The sequence below is a fragment of the Pseudophryne corroboree genome, chromosome 10 (genome assembly GCF_028390025.1).
Source record: "Pseudophryne corroboree isolate aPseCor3 chromosome 10, aPseCor3.hap2, whole genome shotgun sequence".
Taxonomy (NCBI): Eukaryota; Metazoa; Chordata; class Amphibia; order Anura; family Myobatrachidae; genus Pseudophryne; species Pseudophryne corroboree.
The window spans coordinates 329335565-329358601 of NC_086453.1; the positions used below are offsets into that span (position 1 = coordinate 329335565).

At 45.4% G+C, this 23037-nt stretch overlaps 1 protein-coding gene across 1 annotated transcript in view; it reads left to right on the forward strand.

The window, feature by feature from the left end:
- Positions 1 to 12310: 12310 nt before the first annotated feature.
- The window catches only part of TMPRSS13 (transmembrane serine protease 13), a 63711-nt gene continuing 52984 nt past the window's right edge, over positions 12311 to 23037 (forward strand). The window contains exon 1 of the mRNA XM_063943602.1: positions 12311 to 12827. Coding sequence (XP_063799672.1) covers positions 12813 to 12827 — 15 coding nt within the window. The 5' untranslated portion in view covers positions 12311 to 12812. The remainder of the gene's footprint in view (positions 12828 to 23037) is intronic.

Here is a 23037-nt window from a genome sequence, read left to right on the forward strand (position 1 = left end):
GTGCTAATTGTCTTTGCAAAAAAAATCACTACCTATTACATTCTGGACAGAATTTTCTATCATTGATCATTTTGGTGAATACCAATGCGTATACACCTCCACTGTAAAACTGGCAAAACTACAAAGTATCGGTCAGCCTGGTGGACCAAGACAGTAGAAGACAACGTGCAAATATCCTGCTGAAATCAGGGTGGCTGGGAGCTATGCCTATTAAAAGCTGAGACAAAACATTGTCATGACTGCATATCATTGCTTTTAACAGGCTTTTCTAAGCTTGTTCTGAAAGCGTTCCGGCAGTATAGTGCACTGTGTAAATGGTGAATTGCAGTGATTTAGCGGGTCGCTGATTCACCCTAGGCTGGCACCACCCGGCATACATCATGTCAAGCCAGGGGAAAGTGGGTGCCAGACACATCCCAAGGATCAGTGGCGTAAGTTTGTCCCAGTTGCCCGGAGGCAAGAAAAATATTGGTGACACCCCCCCAGATATATATATTTGCTCATGCATAGCAAGCCTGCAGATTCTAACTATATGAAGCTACTACAAAACCATTGCAACTAGGCAGATCTTTGTAGGGGTCCAGCCACACACTACATAGATCTGCTCAGTCACTCACAATGCTGATTATTTCTCTGACAATTAATTTGGAAGTGTCATATCCAGGATTAGAACCCACAACCTATTACACTGGAAGCATGCACCTTACTGATGGAGATATTTGCTCTTGCATAGAAAGTATGAGAATTCTAACTATATGAAGTTATTTCTCTGACAAGAATTCTCATGCTTCCTTTATAGGAGCAAATAGCTTCATCAGTAAGGTGTCTGCTTCCAGTGTATCTATAATAAAGAGGGGGTGATTTGTAAGGTGTAGTGGCTAGTGGGGAAGTCGGCTACAGAAGAGATACCGTCTGCTGTCAATTAACTTAATTGATTAATGTCGCTGAACACACAGAACCGGAGAAGTGCCCCCCTTCAAAGCAGGAGCCCGGCGGCAGTTGACTCCGTTGCCTCCCAGAGTTCCGCCTCTGCCAAGGATGCACCCTGCTTCTTTCTAGCTGGAAAAGGGTTCCATCTTTTGTTGTGCCTCAATAAGTACCTTGTTCGCCTGTACTGGATGAAGGATACCTGGACTAAAGGGTCTATTAGTATTTACTAAATCTAGGATGGAGATAAAGTGGACAGAGATAAAGCACCAGCCAATCAGCTCCTAACTGTCATGTTACAGTCTAAGGGGTCTATCTACTAAGCCTTGGATGGAGATAAAGTGTACAGAGATAAAGTACCAGTCAATCAGTTCCTAACTGTCATGTTACAGGCTGTGTTTGAAAAATGACAATTAGAAGCTGATTGGCTGGTACTTTATCTCCGTCCACTTTATCTTCATACAAGGCTTAGTAATTAGACCCCTAAGTCCCCATGGCCTGCAATAAAGCAAGTGGGCAAATACTTTATTATAGATAAAAATACAAATAAATGTACTTACACTTTTTACAGATATAGAGACCTTTGGGTTCTAGCAGTCCTACACTGTGCACAGAGAACTAACCTGTATCCAAGTAAACTCACAGTGACTAATAAAGTTTAGAATTATTGAGGGTAATTCCAAGTTGATCGCAGCAGGAAATTTTTTAGCAGTTGGACAAAACCATGTGCACTGCAGGGGGGGCAGATATAACATTTGCAGAGAGAGTTAGATTTGGGTGGGTTATTTTATTTCTGTGCAGGGTAAATACTGGCTGCTTTATTTTTACACTGCAAATTAGATTGCAGATTGAACACACCACACCCAAATCTAACTCTCTCTGCACATGTTATATCTGCCTCCCCTGCAGTGCACATGGTTTTGCCCAGTTGCTAACAGAATTCCTGCTGCGATCAACTTGGAATTACCCCCATTGCTCTTTGATTGTGAGATGGTATTTTAGAGAAGGAAATGTACTATAATAATCTCTGCATCTCTGTATGCCCTGGCTTCTCAGGTGAGGTACTTAAATGGCGTGACACTTTACAAGTGCTGAAGAAATGTCTGCTAAACAAACAGTCCCATGCAGTGCTCTTCTATAGAAGTTATAAGGTAGGTGGAAGGCAGGGATATGTACTAAGCCTTGGCGAATGATACAGTGTAGAGAAATAAAGTACCAGCCAATCAGCTCCTAACTGCCATGAAACAGGCTGTGTTCGAAAAATGACAGTTAGGAGCTAGCTGGTTGGTACTTTATCTCTCTTCGCTTTATCAATCTCCAAAAGCTTAGTATATCTGCTTGACAGTTTAGAATACATCATCTTGAGGTCTTCCTATTACTAAAGTGTTTCCATGTTACCGCCAGACCTACTGTAAGGCGCAGACAACGCGGCCATCTTGTGCAAGGAGGAACATCTGAGACAGGTCCAGCTAGTGAGTACCTATATCACAGAGTTCTGAATGAGGAAACAGACACTGTTATTGTTGTGAGCAACAGGCAATCAAAGTGCCAAGCACAAGTAGTCACACGCTGCGCATTGTAAATGGAACAAGCAGTGTAATACAGGCCTACAGTGCAACATCTTACAAACCAGCCCCTGTATGAGTATAGCTAAGACAAACACACCTTGTTCAAGAACTGTTGAGAAATATATTTAGTGATCCTTGACGAGATAGAGACTGAGTCATTTATGCAAGTGAAATTGAGTTACTTTATCTGGAAAGGACTAAGTTTATTTGTCCAAGGAAACCTTTTGTTGAGAACACTACAATACCTTCGCTAGCTTCATCCTCTTTAAATAGACTGAGTCAAAGTGACATTCTTGCTAACCCAGGATTTCTTGTGTTCACATGTGCCATTCCCAAAACTGTGGCACCTCAGGATTTAAAGAGAGCTCCAACGTTATTTGCCAGTGAAGATTGCAACATCTTTGTTAGGGAAAGTTAGGAATTTAGAAACTGTCGTTGTGAATTGTATTTTTCATCACTCTACTCATGACCACATTAACATTGCGTCATATTGGAATAAGAAATATATCTGTTATTAGACTGATTGTCCTCTTTAATTACCAATTGTTTTCTGCATGTTATTACCTAAAGTCAACCGTGATTTACAAATCTTCTTTGATGCCATGTCATTCTTGTGATTATCTTATTTTGCCAAAACAGCTAATCATCCTTTTTAATCCAGAGTTCTTTGCGGCTCAATAAAAAGACATCCTGTTGGAATTGCTGTCTCACTCCTGTTTCGTATCAATCTATCCTACCTCTCTGAACAAGGTACTACAAATAAGGTACAGGGAAGGACATTTCAAGGGAAAGGTCTGTCACATACCCACCCTATACCTGTGGCACCTCTCCGAACCACTTAGACATACCCGCCAATCCCGGGGTGTTACACATGGTCACAGATGATGGTAACACCTAGTGTATAAGTGCATTAGGCACCATCTGTTTGGTGTGTCTGAACCTGGGCTTTGCAAAGCCAGTTTGCCTCCTTTTGCTATACCCTTTAAGATCACTAACCTCTGACATGAAATCCTCTATCATTGAGGCTAATACTAGATTTTCAGATTGTCCTGTTTTCCTTACTCCCAGTGAGCATCTTCTGAGACAGTCCAGTCCCACTCTGGGTGCCATTATCATCACTAGGTCTGGTAGGGCCTCTCAAACTAATCCCAAACCTATTCCTGTCACGATCCGGGTATCTGGACGCCATTTCTTACCCATCAGATGCCTCCTAAGGCTGGCTCAGCGCTCCAGGACCGGATTCCATCTGTTATCCTGATGTGTACATTCCTGTATCCTCTCCTGTCACTCTGGGACGCTGTCACAGTAAACGCCATATTACACCTGGCATGGCGTCTCCCGCGGCCTCCGCCGCCGTCCCTGAACTTCTGCATGCAGAGTGTCTGAGTGGCGATTACGTCAGCCGCGGCCTCCGCTGTGTCCGCGTGGTTGGATGTGCATCTGTCAGCCTGGCGCCTCCTGTCTCCGGTGGCCGGCGCCGCCATTACTGTTTTCATTACCACATGGATTACAAACCAAACTTCCCTCCAAGTGTCTGCATGGGCGCAGCCATCTTGGATTCTGTCAGCTGATCATTTCCACCAATCTGTTCTCAGTATTGATAATCTGCATAATTGCCTAGCCAATCCCTTCCTTGCTGCAGGTATAAATACACTGTGCCTGAGCAAGGAAGGCGTCAGTGCTTTGGTTGTCAAACCTAGTTCCTGTTTGTCTCTCTCCTGTGATTGTCTTCCAGGTTCCAGCTCCTGTCTCAAGACTTCCACCATAGAGACCCGCACCAGCATTCCACCTGCGGTGTAGCCTGACTCTCCAATCCATTGTGGATTCATCTGTTTCCAGCTACAACATTACCCGCTTCCAGCTCAGCTTCCAGCAGAGTACAGCTTCCCTTAAAGGGCCGGTGTCCTTTCTACACTTTACCACTCTCCACCGGTATTATTATTTCTCCGCTCTCAAGTTCTACATTTCAGTTCATATTTCATCGCTCCCAAGTTCATTTATTATCCACTCCGTGCTAACAACAGTCTGGTTCCAGCCAGTATCCACAGCAGCTGTTTTATCTTCAGCAACCCAGCTTTTCCTGGAACACCAGCTGGCACAATCCTGGGTTATCTCCATTGCTACAGTCGGGCCTGGTAAGGACTTTCCATCTAGAAGATCATAAGAACTATCTCACACTACCAGTGCCCTGTGGCTCCTGCCATCCTGTAGTACCCAGGAACTGTATTTATTCTTTGCTGACTTTTACGTTTTCTTTTACTGCTGCTGTGTTGCGGAGTTGTCATAATAAACATCATTGACTTTTATCCAAGTTGTCGTGGTCACGCCTTCGGGCAGTTATTATTCATGTTACTTACATGTCCAGGGGTCTGATACAACCTCCCAGGTTCCGGTACATCTCAGCCCCTACAACTGAGGCTGCCTCCCGTCAGCTCAGGCCCTCAGTTGTGACAATTCCCAAATTACAAGACTCATTTTTTTTTTCATCAATAGTTTTTATTGAAAACAAGTTTTCTTTTTGCAAGGGGAAGGGGTACAGAAAGAAAGAAGGAAGGGGCGGGGGGGGGGGGGGGGTACAAATAACCAAGAGAGCGGGATGTAAACATGCAAATATCAAAATTGTCAGAAGTTAAATATAACAGTCCAATATAGATATAATAGGAAAAATACAAAGTCATCTTGGAAAAAGATACAGATAAAGATAAACATGGGTCAAACATGAATACATATCAATAAACAGATAATCAATAATAGACACAGGGCTAGTAAGGCACAGCCGGTGCACAGAGCGGAAGTATAAGCCGAGTCAGTTAGGGGGAAGGCGAAACACCCCCCCCCAGCAGTGACGTAGTCATGCCATGTTCTCCATTTCACCATTGGGGAGGAGGCCGCAGAAGAGTAAGGCATGAACTCAGTTTCCATAGTAAAATGGAATTGAATTTTGTTGGTGACTAGTGATAGAGGAGGGGGAGAAGCTTGTTTCCAACTTTGGGCCAATGCAGCCATGGCAGCTATACAAATATGCCCCACCAGATATCTCTGATGAGGTGGTATCTCAGCAGGAAAAATGTGGAGCAGGGCCATGGCCGGAGAGGGGGTGAGGGACAGGTGTAAGACTGAATTAATCAAAGCAAATATCTCGCTCCAGAAATGTCGAAGGGAAGGACAGGACCAGAAAATATGGAAAATATGGCCTATTTCCGCACAGTTACGCCAGCAATATTTGGAACAAGACTGCCAGAATGAGTGTAGCCTATCCGGTGTTAAATATAGTCTATTAAGGAGTTTGATATGCATCTCCGTGTGATTCAAGCACTTGGACATTCGGTAAGAAGAAATAAAAATTTGTTCCCATTGGGCTTCATATAGGGGAAGATCTAAGTCTTGTTCCCATTTCAGCTGCGCATTAGACTTAGTAGTAGTAAGCAAGCTGATAAGCGTCCTGTACCAAAACGAGATGTCCCCTCTAGAGTCACACAGAGATACACGTGTTAAGACAACCTGGGATAACGGGTTCGGGGGAGCCACCTGTCTAGGCAAACCTTTGTACCAGTGGGCAATTTGGAAATAATGCAATAATTCTCCACTGGGGAGATTATATCGAGACTGAAGTTGAGAAAACGATAGCATAACATTACCATCCATAAGTTCCCCCAAGACAGTCAAACCACAAACAAACCAGGTAGAGAGATTTAAATTAGGGATTGGATATGGAAATTGATGTCCAGGCAGGCGAGTCACCAATTTATCCCAGATTTGTAAAGATGTTCTATTGGCGGGGAGGAGGGACAATAAGTGGGGTCTAGAGTTTGGGTGTATCTTAAAAAGGTCTTCTAAGGGAAGGTCCAAACTCCCAGTACGTTCAAGAGATACCCATCCCACTACAGGCGCCCCACTCAACCAGTATTTAAACTGGGCCAGCAAACATGCCTCCTGGTAAAGGACCAGGTCGGGCATATCTAGCCCTCCCTATCTATGAGGGAGAATATTTTGGACCGAGCCAATCGGGGTGGTCGTGCCTTCCAGACATAGCGTAGCATTATAGCACGACATCTATCAAGGTACGTTTTAGGGAAAAGAAAAGGTATGGTTTGGTATAAGTACATGAGTTTAGGTAAGAGAGTCATTTTGAAGGCTGCTAGGCGGCCAATCCACGAAATATCATAAGATAGCCAGGACTTAGTCAGGTCTAAAAAACTATTAATGAGTGGAGGTAAGTTAACATCAAAAACAGAGGCCGTATAGGTGGAATTTGGATCCCCAAATACTGAATTGAAGCCGAACGCCAGTTATATGGATAGTGTGATTGAAGGGTGGACACTATGGGAGCTGGGATATTAATGGGGAGAGCATCTGTCTTTGTTGTATTAATTTTATAAAAGGAAGCTTCACTATACTGTCCCAAGATAGCATGCAAACAAGGAAGGGAGGATAGCAGGTCCGTGACAAACAGAAGGACGTCGTCCGCAAAGAGGCACAACTTGTGAGTAGTAGTGCCAATAGTCACCCCCGGGAAGCCCCCAGACATCCTAATCTTCTCAGCAAGGGGTTCTATGCCCAACGTAAATATTAAGGGTGATAGAGGGCAACCCTGTCGGGTTCCATTCGTAATAGGAAATGTATCGGAAAGGAAACCGTTACTAAATACCCGTGCAGAGGGGGAGCTATATAGAGATAAAACCGAAGAAAGAATATGGCCACTAAAACCAAACTTGTCTAGAACCGAGGACATATATTGCCAGTTCAGTCTGTCAAACGCCTTCTCTGCATCTAAAGAGAGCAGGAGAAGGCCAGTGTTAGAGGGAACCATATCAATCAAGTCAAAAACCCTACGGGTATTGCAAGACTCCATTTTTGATTGCATTATGTCTTGCCTTAAGTGACTCTCATTGTTCCTCATTATAAAGGGGAGGTGGGGGGTGTAACTGTACATATGGTGGATATCATGTTTTGCTATCCAACCTACACAGGAAGTGGCAACTGGTTATAACAGTTAGAGCTTGCAGAATAAAAGTTGTTTCTCATTGCTCCTGTGGGGATATAAGTTCCTTGCAATATAAACCAATTTACACCCCACACCCCTACTTGGGTAAGCCATGCACAATGGTTTCACCCTGGTGTGATAGCTCCAACAGTTGGGAACCAGGGTCTGAGGCCTCTGTGCCAGTGATAACCATTCACCCAACCCGGTGAAAGACGTCCCATCTGGTTGCCACTCTATCTGCTTAGCCTCTGAATGATCATGACCTACTGATCCTTCCTGGTCACCCTTTTAGAAGCTACTGTCTTGCGTGGTCCAGAAGAGTACTGCACCATACAGTCACTGGAGAGAAGCACCTGCATGGGACCCTTCCTAGCCCCCCTGGCAGAAGGGTATCCGGACTCCAGGTCGACAGCACAAAGGTCGACACACCTTAGGTCGACGCCAACTGGTCAACACACCTTAGGTCGACATGGACAAAAGGTCGACATGGACAAAAGGTCGACAGGAACAAGGTCGACATGGAAAAAGGTCGACATGAGTTTCACGATTTTTTTTCTTTTTTTGAACCTTTTCATACTTAACGATCCACGTGGACTACGATTGGAACGGTAAAGTGTGCCGAGCGAAGCGGCAGCGGAGCGAAGGCACCATGCCCGAAGCATGGCGAGCAAAGCGAGCCATGCGAGGGGACGCGGTGCACTAATTGGGGTTCCCGGTCACTCTACGAAGAAAACGACACAAAAAAAACACATAAAAAACTCATGTCGACCTTTTTCCATGTCGACCTTGTTCCTGTCGACCTTTTGTCCATGTCGACATTTTGTCCATGTCGACCTAAGGTGTGTCGACCAATTGGCGTCGACCTAAGGTGTGTCAACCTTTGTGCTGTCGACCCTCAGTCCCAGACCCGGCAGAAGACCCATGGGGATTCACATCATCAGTTATATCGGAGAAGCTATGATGTCATTAGTTGCAGTTGGGCAAATTCTCCAATGGCTCACTTCTCCACTTTTATCACTGCTTAGTACATATCCCCTGTATCCCTTTCCTGTAAAATAACCATATCATTAGAGCTCTATGACATTATAAAAGCAGGGTAGAGGGTGAGTTTGCTGTGGCAATAGTATCAGTATCATTACCGCGTGGACTCAGCCCTAGTGGTGATGCAGACAGTTCTCCGGAGTTGGTCTATGTTAGCAGATGGAAGCAGAAGCATGATGTCATCTTGTCTATGTATTATAGGTGTGTAGTATGGTATGCCGGCGGCCAGCATATCGGCGCCGGCATACAGGCAGCTGCGCGAGCGCAAATGAGCCCCTTGCGGTTAATATTTGACTTTACTCTAATCATGATTGATAGGTAGCTGTAAGCCAGGCCTGGCCAACCTGTGGCTCTCCAGCTGTTGTGAATCTACACATCCCAGCATGCCCTGCCACCATTTTAGCATTCCCTAATAGCAAAACTGTGGCAGGGCATGCTGGGACTTGTAGTTTTACAACAGCTGGAGAGCCACAGGTTTACCAGGCCACCCGTAAGCTAACCTGTTATGCAGGCTGCATGAAATAAAAATAAAATAAAAACATTTCATACTGCAGCTGCAACCAGTTGTGCCGAGAAGAGGGGTGGGGGGGGGGGTAACTAATTACCCAGGCCCAGGTCTGATGGGGGAGCCCAGTGGAGGCCCAGGTGTCCCGCTCCCCTCTCTTACCTTGCAGTAGCAGCTCAGCCCAGCACATGTTGCTGTGTACTGGGCTGCGGTGTGGTCAGGGAGGCGCTTAAAATACTATTTTTTTCTGTCTTTTTTTCTAATGGTGCATTGCCATGCTTCCTGTGATTAGGCCACACCCCTGAAAAGTACTTGGGCCCAGACAGGCTTTCTACTGCCCTGGCTGCAACCTCATTGTGTGTTATGTAGCATCAACACAAATGCACTGTGGGGTCTGACTGCGGGTGCGTGTGGTCCCTGGGTAAATCTGTCTATGTTGTTCTACAAGAAATTCTTTGTACTGTAGGTACTTTTGTGCTTCCACCCATGTGACTAACATCTGAACAAACTCCAAGTGCAGGGATCCTCTTTGTTTTCTTACAAATTAGTTCAGCATTCTGGAAGAAATGTAAATGTTACTTGTAAATCTCCCTGGGAATGACTTTTAGTTCACAACCAGGATGTTGATAGATCAAGCAATGAAAAGTCTGGGTATGCGGACCAGAGGAGAAGCTTCCAAATGCAACCAATCAGCTTTAAGGTAGCATTTATAGCAGTTATAGGATTGTTTGCTAACTTGCTATGGGCAACTTCTCCAAAGGTCTACTTCTCCACCTTTTTCACAGTTTGATACATCAACCCACAAGTCTTTATGATTCATTATGGCTTATTAATACATAATAAATTTATTCCAAATCTTACATTTTCATAAGCAGAGCCCTTTCTGTCTTTCATACGGGCCCAGGGTTGGACTGGCCCAAAGGGGTACAGGGGAATACACCGGTGGGCCCCACAGCCTGGGGGCCCACATCCTCATCTAGGGATCAGGTTCCAGACTGTGCACTTGAATTGTACATTATACATATTATCTACGGTGCATTGCAGTTATTAATCTGGTACATTATCATGCATGCACTAGCAATATTTACTATATATACTGTATTTGTCATGGGGCCCATACCATGGTTAGCCAAGCCTTTGTGGCAGTTGGCCACACCCCTAAGCATGGGCCTCTACCACTGCGTTATCCCGGTGGGCCCTCCATGCCCCAGTCCGACAATGTACGGGCCTGTATGTCACCATTGCTTTTATAGATGAGCAAATGTACACGGGACGGCTGGCAATATTAGTACTATTCTTATATTATCAGCAAATCAATTCCTAAATAATTGTATCGGTGTAAATAATAAAGTTATTTAAAATTATGACTCAAGTGTATAAGAACTTTTTTGGCTTACAGTTGTTCTACTCTTTTGTCCCTTTCGTTTGAAAGGATCTTTACATCCAAATGCAACTTTTTGGAACTTATTTGTGGCTGAAAGTGACTGGAATTTGTAGACCCTCGAAAACTTGCAAAAAAAGTTTTTCTGCTCTCTAATTATCACCATAGGAGGCCATTACAGAATACACTCTGAATATAGAGCCTGATTCAGACCTGTTGTGCGAAATCGCACAGTGGGCGAATATCGAATGACTGCACATACGTATGCACCGCAATGCACAGGCATGTCGACAAACAGCTGCAGGATGGTGCATAAATTTCGATTGCACGGGTGTTTGCAAGGTGATTGACAGGAAGAGGACATTTGGGGGTGATAACTGACCATTTTCTGGGAGTGCCATGAAAAGCACAGGCGTTCCCAAGCGTTTTCAGGGCAGGTGTGTGATGCAGGCGTTCCCAAGCGTTTTCAGGGCAGGTGTGTAAGTCCTGGGCTACACAGAGACTGCACAGACTAGAAAAATTATTAGATGGGGAGTGAATTGTGAACGGATTTGCAGCTGACCGCTGTCTGGCGGAATTTTCACACAGCGTACGCATGCATTCGCACACTTGCACAGGACCTGTTTTCACTCTCTATGGGCGTCGGCTATCTGATTGCAGACTACTGCAAAAATGCACAGCAGCGATAAGGTCTAAATCGGGCCCATAATTCCTTGCGGATTTTGTTGCTACTTCAGGCCTACAGTACTTTGGGGGTCATTCCGAGTTGTTTGCTCGTTGCCGATTTTCGCAACGGAGCGATTAAGGCAAAAATGCGCATGCGCATGGTACGCAGTGCGCATGCGGTTAGTATTTTAACTCAAAACTTAGTAGATTTACTCACGCTCGAACAAAGATTTTTAATCGTTGAAGTGATCGTAGTGTGATTGACAGGAAGTGGGTGTTTCTGGGTGGAAACTGGCCGTTTTCTGGGAGTGTGCGGAAAAACGCAGGCGTGTCAGGGAAAAAACGCCGGAGTGTCTGGAGAAACGGGGGAGTGGCTGGCCGAACGCTGGGCGTGTGTGTGACGTCAAACCAGGAACGAAACTGACTGAACTGATCGCTATTTGTGAGTAGGTCTCAAGCTACTCAGAAACTGCTAAGAAATTTATTTTCGCAATTCTGCTAATCTTTCGTTCGCAATTCTGCTAAGTTAAGATACACTCCCAGAGGGCAGCGGCTTAGCGTGTGCAATGCTGCTAAAAGCAGCTAGCGAGCGAACAACTCGGAATCACCCCCTTTGATAATCACTATGCCACTGCCCACCTGTGACTTAAATCTCATCTTTCTCATCCCTTAATCATTTGTATATGATTTGTGGGGCTGTAAGTAATGAAGTCCGAGTTCAGCGGCCATGTGGGATACCGGGTGAACTCGGACGTGTTTTTTAAAGGGGCGATCATTTACGAAACTAAACCATGCTTTGTAAATGATTGCCCCTTTAAAAAAAAAAATCCTAGTTCGGCCTGCATCCCGCACGGCCGCTGAACTCCGACTTTATCACATCCCGTCCCGTTCTCTTACAATAAAAAAAAAAGTTTAGCATCTGTCATTTATACTTTGGCACCAAGAATTCTGCACTCTGAAATGAATGCTGAGAAGGTGTGCCTCCCAGAACCTGCTGCCGGATACAGCTGCCTCATTATAGGCCCGTCACTGGTTACACTCCCAGGTGTTATCACAAAGTGTCGGAAAAAAGGACAATATTACACAAGCTCCCTGTATTTTGCCACTGCAGAGATGCCACACACACAGCCAAACCACAGGACATAGGAGCAGTGAAGCGGTTACAGGCGTTGGATAATGGCACAGGCTGGTATGACAGGTTTAGTGAGTTTGGGAGGGGGTGAGGACAGGAACGCAATTACCTGGGAGAGGGAGGAGAGCAGAGATGCTGTTTGGGACAGGCAGGGAGACAGGCAGCACCTGAGACACAGAAGAGGACAAGTTGTGACCAGGACAGAGGAGGGGGAAACAGACAAGAGGGCTGGTTTTATCCGGAGCACAAAATAGGACGATTACCTAACGTATACTTTACCTTCAAGTAGAGTACATAAGCTTCAGCCGTACCTGGGAAAAGAAGAATAGTTCTGTCACCTGAGACATACTGAAGCAGAGGTATTACTCAATAGAGGGATCAACCAGGATAGAAGCATCACAAGGGTAAAATAAAAGAGGAACTCTCTCTATCTCTGCAAAGTTATTACCATAGGAGTGTGATATATTAAGGGGTATTACATGGGACAATAAGAGGAAATATCTGAGCGGAGATACAGGTCCCAGTGAATCGGGCAGGTATTGTCTGAACAACAGCGGCTAACTGGACTGAAATGATCCACACACAGCTCTTCTGATCCATCTTCATCCATGGAAAATCCCCCGGTAAGTGCCTTACTTGCTGGCTACTGGCAACACTTGTGTAACGCAAAGGATCCATCTACAGTATGTGAGGTAAATTTATTAAGATGGGAGTTCTATTTACGATGGGATGTTTCCCATAGCAACCAATTAGAATCCAGGTATTATCTTCTAGAAGGGGCTAGATAAATGAGAAGTAGAATCTGATTGGTTGCTTTAGGCAACATCTCATCTTAAACAGAACTTCCATCTTAGTAAATTTACCCCTATGAGCGCGGTGAAGTGTAGAATAGGAGCAGTCTCTGGATAAGTATGGTACCTGTGTTCTGTGCTTCACGCTTTCCTCAGCGTGTACAATGGGACAGAGGGATTATTAAAAGCATGTTATATTTAAATAGCGCTAGCATGTTCCGTATCGCTGTGGGGTCATTCATTAAATTGTAAGGCGCAGTTGGTATATGCTGGTGCTGTGTAATGAATGTTAATGTTCAATGGGGTGACAAGTAAAGGTAGACAGGGCCCAAACAAGAGCTTACTGTCTACAAGGGTGTAGTATGGTATGCCGGCGGCCGGGCTCCCGGCGACCAGCATGCCGGCGCCGGGAGCCCGACCGCCGGCATACCGACAGTGTGGCGAACGCAAATGAGCCCCTTGCGAGCACGGTGGCACGCTACGCTATTTATTCTCCCTCCAGGGGGGTCGTGGACCTCCATGAGGGAGAATAGCTGTCGGTATGCCGGGTGTCGGTATGCCGGGTGTCGGGATCCCGGCACCGGTATACTGTGCGACGGGATCCCGACATTCGGCATACTGAACCCCACCCGTCTACAAGATGAAAGTTGTCACCGGTACAAGTCTTCCTCTGCTAGTGATGCGAGGATGCAGGAAGGTGTACATTCGCTTTTTATATACTAGTGTGTATATATATGTATGTATGTATATATATATATATATATATATATATATATATAAAACAATGAAGTAAGTGCAGGAAGCAGAGCCGGCCTTAGGCATAGGCAAACTAGGCAAATGCCTAGGGCATTTGGTATGCTTAGGGGCACCAGCAGCATCTGCTGATTAAAATGATATGTGGCATGCCTATATTCTGTGTGTGACTGCGGCTGTATCTGCATACGAAATGCTACGTTGCAGTGCATTCCTGGAAATCACTGTAATGTAGCATTTTGTATGTAGATACAGCCACAGTCGCACACAGAATATAGACATGCTGCATATCATTTTAATCAGCAGAAGCTGCTTGTGCATCCTAGCCACATAGTAATGCAAATAAGATGCATTTTCAGAAACAAAAGGCGCCAGACGTTAGCAGAGCTGCCAGATGACTCATGCCAGGCATCTCCTGCAGAACTAGTGGCGGTGCTAGGGGTCACCAGCCAAAATCTTGCCTAGGGCATCATATTGGTTAGGGCCGGCTCTGGCAGGAAGTGTGATGATGGGTGAGAGTCAGTTCTGGGGGTTTTGTGTACACTAGAGTACAGAGGACTATGCATCTAATCCCAGAGCAGGAGAAGTGATGTAATAAAACAAGGGCTTTATGTAATCTGAGAGACGGTCTGGCACCCATTCATTCGGTACTATGTATATGTACTGCTGTCCTGCCCCACACACTGTTATTACACCTATGTGTGCAGAGGCATCTACCCAGTAGACTGAGCTACACCTGGGTGGTGAGACAGACGATACTGACACAGGCCGCCGACACCACGGCACAGATAGACGGGGACCACAGATACAGCTCATTTCCTGTAATCATTCCAAACCTGCTGCAATTCCTTCATCTGTAGCCTGATGTTTAGCGTAGAAATAATAAATTGCTTGTGTTGTTTAGATTGCTGTCTTTATGTTTTGTTTTGGTGGCTATTATATCATTGGTTTGGAATCTGGACATTTTCCAGTCTGCCAGAGCAATAATTTGGCTATCCTAAGAATCTTCCAAATGTTTCTTGATGGGATCTCTTCCAATTAGGTCACCGTGGTAACATAACTTATTATAACAACTTTTACAGAACAGCATGAACTTTTGGTGCCAACTTAAAGACATGCAGAAGTACATTTTCGGGATACGGATGATAGGTCGTGGTAAATAGGTCGACCACATATGGTTGAAATGTATTAGGTACAAAAGGTCGACATGCCCAGAAGGCCGACATGTAAAAGGTTGACGGTGCTTAAGGTCAATAAGTACAAAGGTTGACAGGTTCAAATGGTTGACATGACAATGATCAACACATATGGTCGACACAAGTTTTTTGGGGGAATTGTTTGTTTTTTCCCCAACTTTTTCACCACTTACCATCCACGTCGTGGGCTTTGATTGGGAATAGTAACCTTGCCTGAAGTGTGGCATAGGAAATAGCACCCCCCAAAGAATAAAGAAAAACCTTATGTCGACCTTTTTTGTGCCGACCATTTCCATGTCGTCCTTTTGACCTTGTTGACTTCTGTACTGTGTACCTTATACATACCGACCTATTGACCCTGTCGATCTATTCCACGTCGACCATATGGGGTCAACCTATGACTGTTGACCTATATCTGGTTAACCCAATGATCCACACCCGTAAATGACATTTCAGTTCTATCTATTTTGGTGGCTATTATATCATTGGTTTGGAATCTGGACATTTTCCAGTCTGCCAGAGCAATTTTCCAGTCTGCCAGAGCCTTTTGCTCATTCGTCCTATGGGCGGGATTCTAATCTTTCAGCTCCCCTCCTGCCCCCATCACGCCCGCCGGCAGTATTCAAATGTTACTGCCGATGGGTGCAATATCAGCATTTTAGCTCGCCAACCCCAGGGGTGGCGAGCTGAAATGCGTGAAAAGTGACCCGTTTGGATGCCCAAACGGGACTTTTCACAATCGTGCCCATGTCTTTAGCTGCTTTACGGGGCTAAACCCGTCTCTTATGGGCACGATCAGCGGAAAAAAGGGGGTCATTAGAATATCGTCCCGCGATCTCCCGTCACTTTAGACGGGAGATCGGGGGCAGTGAAGATTTGAATCCCATCCTATATGTCTGTAAATGATCCACATAGCGCAAGAAGCTTCAATAGTTTTTTTTTTACAGTAAACACAAAGTCAACATTTGGGCCAAGGGTGTAGATTTATTAAATAACCCTTATACCATTCTGTTACAGTGAAATAATCCTATCAGTTTAGTGGCAGATGTGTGATTTTGTCACCTTCCTGTCTGGAGATATTCTGACGCTCTGTGGTTAGATCATAGTTCTGTACAACAGTTTCCTCCAAGTGATGACACTCATCCGTTTCATTAGATAAGAGCAGTGGGTATTAACTATGGAAAAAGGTACCATTACTGAGAAATTAGTTTTTGTACTTACTAAAAGTAACAGATTTGATACACGGTATTTAACAGCTTCTAGACTCTGGCAGGGCAGGATTAAACCTTAGGTTGGCCTGGGGCACTTAAGACAGGGTGCCCCCTGGTGGAAGGGGGTGTGTATAATATTAGATTTTACATACTTCCCAACATGACTCATTCCAGGAGGGACAAAATGCTCTTTACCTGGACTTCCCTCTTAATATATGATTGGCATCACTTGTATTTAACTATTTAATTGATAAGCAAGGTAGTTCAACACAGGTGATTGCAATCATGAATTTAGAGGGAAGTCCAGGTAGAGAGCATGTTATCCCTCCTGGAATGGGTCATGTTGGGATGTTTGGATGGTGTATATTACATTTAAACCAAAGCTGTATATTAGATTTAAACTAATAGTTTAATGACGTGGGTACTGTTTATAGCTCCACCTAATTAGACAATTATTTTATAAAGTTTTCTCGTAGTGGAACAAAGATAACTTAAACAACCTTAAAATATACATAGAAAAAAAAATCTATAATTTCTCTTTAAAAAATACAATAGCAGCAGCCTCTGTAGTACTTACAAACTGGGACAGGACTCAGGAGTGTGTGTCTCTCTCTAGACTCAAATGCTCTCATTAAATAACAGGTGACACAGGACCCAGACACCCAGGTGGGGAGGAGTAGAAGCTGGGATTTCTGGGTCGCTTACAAAACTCTCCCCCCTCCTATCTGTGATATCCGGGCAGCACCAGATCACTCAGTGATTTTAAAGCATTGAACACCAGGCCGTTTCATCACATAAGCAAGCAGTTTATTCACAGTTCAGACAGGGTTATCACGACAATCACATGTAATTTCTTGTTCTCTTATCTCCAGCACAATATTCATATGGGTTACATCAGGTTAGCATTTCCTTCCATTTGCTTCACTGGCAATAACAGCATAAACAATGATGGGACAGCATTACATTCCATCCCCGCAAAGTCTCTGGGAATCAGTAGTGCGACGACCGCAAACTGATATTCATTTCGGGTGCATTCTTCCCCTATTCGCTTGGGTATATTTGCAGTCTATCTAAATGGGATCTCTCATGGACTCATCACTGGGGGCCTTCTGCCACATGTGGTTTCCTACCACTCACCCAGGTAGTCCTCTCCCGAAGACTCACACCTCCTGTCCTGCTTCTTGTGTACCCCTGAAGGTGGGGATCCCCTTTGTTTCTTCACTGATTGCACATGCTGTTGCTGATCTCACACTGTGAATCTGGATATCTCTTGCTCTTCCTAGTAGCACCTACATGCTGTTCCATAATGCTAGGGGCTGCGGAGTACCATGCCTGTTCCACATCCCTAGCATGGGCTCTCATTCCTGGTCACTTAGCATGTGCCCTCCATTCTCAGTCCTCAGCTCACACTGGACTCTAGCCTGTGCTTTGTTCCTTGTCCTAAAAAAACCCTACACTTCCTGTCCTAACCCCCTACATGTGGCAGGGTCTGCGAGAACTGATTTAACAGGTTTTGTGGCCATAAACCACCCCACTTACTGATAAGAATCAAATGGCTTTTGGAATTTTCCAATATCTGTTAACATTCCAGTATGCCACATATCTATCCACTGGTCTGGAAGCTCCATTGGCAGCTCATGAAAACTGATACTCCTGTATCTCTGATTGCAATGCATACTGTCCTGCTCACATTCTGGCTGCCTGGTTCTGCTGCTGCACAAGAGGGAGAGCTAATGATGCCAATGTGCTCCATCCGGGGGGGCCCCTTAACAGAGGGGGTCCCAGGGTACAGCATGCCCTGCACCCCCACCTTAATCTGGCTATGCTCTGGATACATGCTCAGATAAACTTCCATTTCTAAAATGATTTCACTGATCCTTTCCTTTTTCTTGAACTTGTTACAAGAATTAAAGATTGTGCACCAAAAAAGTGCAGATACTACATGCCATTGTCTACTATCATAAAGGAGCACTACAGGTAGTTAACATACTTCCCAATTTTCTGTCTGCCCCCTCCAGGTCTGCACGGCATAGTGCGCAGCGTGGCATAGGTGGGGGCGGTATGGGGGGATGTGATGGCATGAGTGCGTCAATGTGGCCCCGCCCCCACTATTAATTTCTGAGATTACTGACATTGTAAAGCAAGGTGCGTGGCTACAGTGACGCAATTCAGCACAAATCATGTCGCTGGCCACCTGGACCGCCCGCTTTACTAAAAAAGTGGGCGACACCAGACAGATGCGGTGCAATTTCAGAAGCTTAAATGCTCTTCCGGGTGGATGGGAGAGTAGACAAGTATGTGGTAAAAAGATGTGATTGTGTATGGCTTATAGCGCAGCCCATTAAACATTACATAGAAATAAGTTGTGTGCACTGAATGTGCTGCCCCCAACTGTCACTCTTTCTAGGTGCTCGGCCTTCACTAAATATTATTGCTGTTGAATTATGGATCTTGTAGTTTTCACAGGACCTACTAGCATAATACTATATCTCCCTATCAACAGCTGAAACTTCCACATAATACATTTGTCAGACTCCTCAGTGTTACAGTTACAGGGGCATTTGACAACTTGCACAAAGGTCATCTCTTTTAAGAGTTTGCTAAGTTATCTCCTCAGTCTGTCCTGACACGCTTAACAGGAAAAACTATTTCTAGTTAAACGTTGTCGCTTTACTCATGGTCACACTTACGTGTAACTCTCTTGCCATTACAGCCTGCAAGCACTGTTTCATTAATAGAAGATAACACCTCTCTTAGTACTGTAGTACGTTAGCTTTTAAGGGGCATATTATTCACAAACTGCATTTTTTATGTGGTAAAAAAAAAAAAAAAAAATGAAAGTAAATTTGCAAAATGAATATTTTCGCAAAAATTGACTATGCTATGATCGATCTTCATCAATGAAAATCCCCATAAGTGCACTATCACCGATCTTCCTGGTCTGGGTATTTGGCGCACATTGCGCATGTGTCACCAGGAGCTGACAGCGAGGGATACAAATTGGAGACCAATCCATCGAACATCTGGGGGCCAATGGCAAACGCTGTATTTCTTGAGGGGGGTTTCCAAATGCAATCCCACAATCTCCCACTCTGCGGAACATTGTAGCAAGTGCAGGAGTTTGGGGGAGCGGTAGAAGAACCTAGTAATAAATATTGGTCTTTTTATACACTGTATACTGTATCGAATACAGTATTTATATCTAACACTATAGATGGTCTATAGTATAGGCTGTATCAAACATACTTAAATAATATAAATAAGTGGTCAGAAAAAGGTTAAACATATCATAATAAATAAATACACAAACATAATAGAACCAGTACTGCACTTTCTAAGAACACATTCTTCCACCTTATGGTAATGCTCCTGTCTCTTCTTCCTGGTAGCTACTCTCTGGTCCAGTGCACTGATTGAGGACTCAGATCCATACAGACAGCAAACTTGGTAGAAGAAGCTGCTACCACTGGGCATCTGGGCATGTGCAGCAGCTCTGCTGTTCCAAAAACTGCATGATGTGGTGGCAGTTCTAGTAATAGTATTATTTACCATTACTATTGTCATAATTTGAGCCACTTGCCAACAGGAAGGGGGTTTGCGTGCAACCGGAAACCCCCCCTGCGTTTGCCTATGGGGGCGGTACTTAATATTTGTGGTCCTCCCCTGAAAAAGGCAGATTTCTGTGAATATCCTTAAAATATTTAATGATAAATAGGCCCCTAAGTCCTTCCTCTATTCCTTAGTAAACAGTATATGCAATCGCTATTAGTCATTGCAGTTATTTCAGGAAATAGGATAAGCTGTGGTCATGTAGCGTTGGGTTTACTTTGTGGTCACCCCACACTCTCCTCCGACTTCCACCGAAGCCCGTGGTTAGTACTTCTGAGCTGCTATGCTGCTGCTTAACTCTCTCTCCCAAAACACTTGTGAATTGCCTCTCACACCAGTGGCAGGTTCACTCACTCACTACAGTGATTTTCCCACTCACTACAGTTTTGCAGGGACAGAGAGGGGGAGCTGTATCAAGCCAAAGCAGTGTATAGAGTGGGGAAGTGAACCAGTGGAGCTGCTGATTGCTATGGGTCAAATCTCTAATCCCCCAACTTCTCCACTCTTTTACACTGCTTGATACCTCTCCCCTAGAATTCCCAACTTCTCAGCTGTCAGGGCAAATATGCTAACTAGGGATGCTGGAATAATCCCATTAATATCAGGACTCACGTCAGATAGTAAGAATGGTACTGTATAGTAGAAGCTGCCATATCAAGCAATCTATGATATACTGTATGTTTCACACAAAAATCCATTGTGAACCCCATCCCTAGTTGTATACAGTAGCTTCCTCATCAAATCTCCTCCATTCATATCTATAGGTTCCACAATTATACTTAATACATTCTCGAGTCCTATATTCAAATTCAAGGGGTCTATGTACTAAGCATTGGAGAGAGAGATAAAATGGAAGGAGATAAAGTACCAGCCAACCAGCTCCTGTCATTTTTCAAACACATCCTGTAACAAGGCAGCAGCTGATTGGCTGGTACTTTATCTCTCTCCACTTTATCTCTCTCCAAGGCTTAGTAAATAGCCCCCCAAGTTTGTATGCCTTGCTCAGCAGAGAGGAGATGACATCATCTCCTCCTATCCTTGCACGGGATCCGGTCTGAAGATCGACAGTATCTAGGTCGACAATGTTTAGGTCGACCACTGTAGGTCGACATGGATGTAAGGTCGACAGGGTTTCTAGGTCGACATGTGCTAGGTCAACAGGTCTAAAGGTCGACATGAGTTTTTCCCCAAAAAAATTCTTTTTTTGAATTTTTTCATACTTAACGATCCACGTGGACTATGATTGGAACGGTAATCTGTGCCGAGCGAAGCGGTAGCGGAGCGAAGGCACCATGCCCGAAGCATGGCGAACGAAGCGAGCCATGCGAGGGGACGCGGTGCACTAATTTGGGATCCCGGTCACTCTACGAAGAAAACGACACAAAAAAAAATCCTCATGTCGACCTTTAGACTTGTCGACCTAGCACATGTCGACCTAGAAACCCTGTCGACCTTCCATCCATGTCGACCTAGTGACTGTCGACCTACAGTGGTCGACCTAAACATTGTCGACCTAGATACTGTCGATTTGATGAACCACACCCCCTTGCACATAGGCCCTCATTCCGAGTTGATCGCTCGCTAGCTGCTTTTAGCAGCAGTGCACACGCTAGGCCGCCGCCCTCTGGGAGTGTATCTTAGCTTAGCAGAAGTGCAAACTAAAGGTTAGCAGAACTGCACGGAAATCTTTTCATGCAGTTTCTGAGTAGCTCCAGACCTACTCCTTCCTTGCGATCTCTGCAGACAGTTTGGTTCCTGGTTTGACGTCACAAACACGCCCTGCGTTCGGCCAGCCACTCCCCCGTTTCCCCAGTCACTCCTGCGTTTTTGCCAGGCACGCCTGCGTTTTTTAGCATACTCCCTGAAAACGCTGAGTTGCCGCCCAGAAACACCCACTTCCTGTCAATCAAACAACGATCACTCAAACGACTGAAAAACGTTGCTCGAGCCTCTATAAAACTACAAGGTTTTGGGTGAAAGTACTTAGCGCATGCGCACTGCGTACCATGCGCATGCGCATAAATGCAGATTTTTCACCTGATCGCTGCGCTGCGAAAAACGTCAGCGAGCGATCAACTCGGAATGAGAACCATTGTCTGTTTGATTTGAAGAGAAGGTTCTGTGTTGCCCAGTCCCGCGCATTCCGTGTGCTATCTTTATCATTATGCCTGGTCTTGTTCTGGCAGAGCTGTTCTAATCAAGTGTCTCATACAGTGGGCAACTCATAATGGGGCTGATTCTGAGCCGCACAGAGAAGCGCCCGCAGCTGCGTCCATTGGCAGTCACCCGTCTGCCACTTCATGCAAATGCTGCTAAAAAGCCCTTCCCTGCTGTACACCCATGTGTCCGAATGTGCCAGGACTGAGGTGCCCGCTGTCCGACGTGAGCTGTTGGTTATGCAACCGCATTCCCCAATGCGCCCACAAAATTCCACATTACACCCACAAGAGGAACCATCTCCATGATTATGTAACACACCTCCCTGTCACCGCACGGGAACATTCTCAGTACACTCCTCCGTGTGTGCATCTGAAGCCTGTGTCGCTGCACAGTCAGGACACGTTCCCGGTGCCACTTAGCAGAAGTCTCTCCTCTGCATCTGACCTCAGCTGTGCATGCAACTAGGGAGGCCAATCCCGGGCCTTTTTTATTTTCAATCCCGGTTATTGGGATTGAAAAATGGGCAATCCCGGGATTCCCGGTTATCCGGAACTGGTTTTCTTACTGTGTCCGCCTGTCCCCCACGACCCGCCGACATAAATAAACTCACAAAACTGCAGGGCCTGGTGGGTGGCAAACTTCATTCAGATGCGGTGACTGCAGGGAGAGCCGGGAGGAGGCGGCGGGTGACGGCAACGGTACAATTGAGCTCAGTGGTTGGTGACGGCGCAGCGTGACCTCACAGTCAGAGGTCTCTCTGCACAGGGGGAGCCCGGAGGAGGAAGCCTGGCAGCGAGGGCGGTCAACGCTGCACAGCATTAATGGGCCGCCTGATCCCGCAGTCCCCGAGATTGGATTGAATCCTGGCATATTTATGGCCTAAATCCCGGGATCCCGCCAATCCCGATCCCGGGATTGGCCACCCTACATGCAACTCTGAATCAGATCCTGTATCAGACAGCACATATGGGCAAGGGTGTATCTATAATGGGTGCACGGTGCGCGGGCCCACACTGCACACCCTGCACCCATATAATTATACATACACCTCCAGAGTCCCACGGTGGCCGCCGGCGCTGCAGACATAAATCACTGGGAAAATGTCCACTGCGC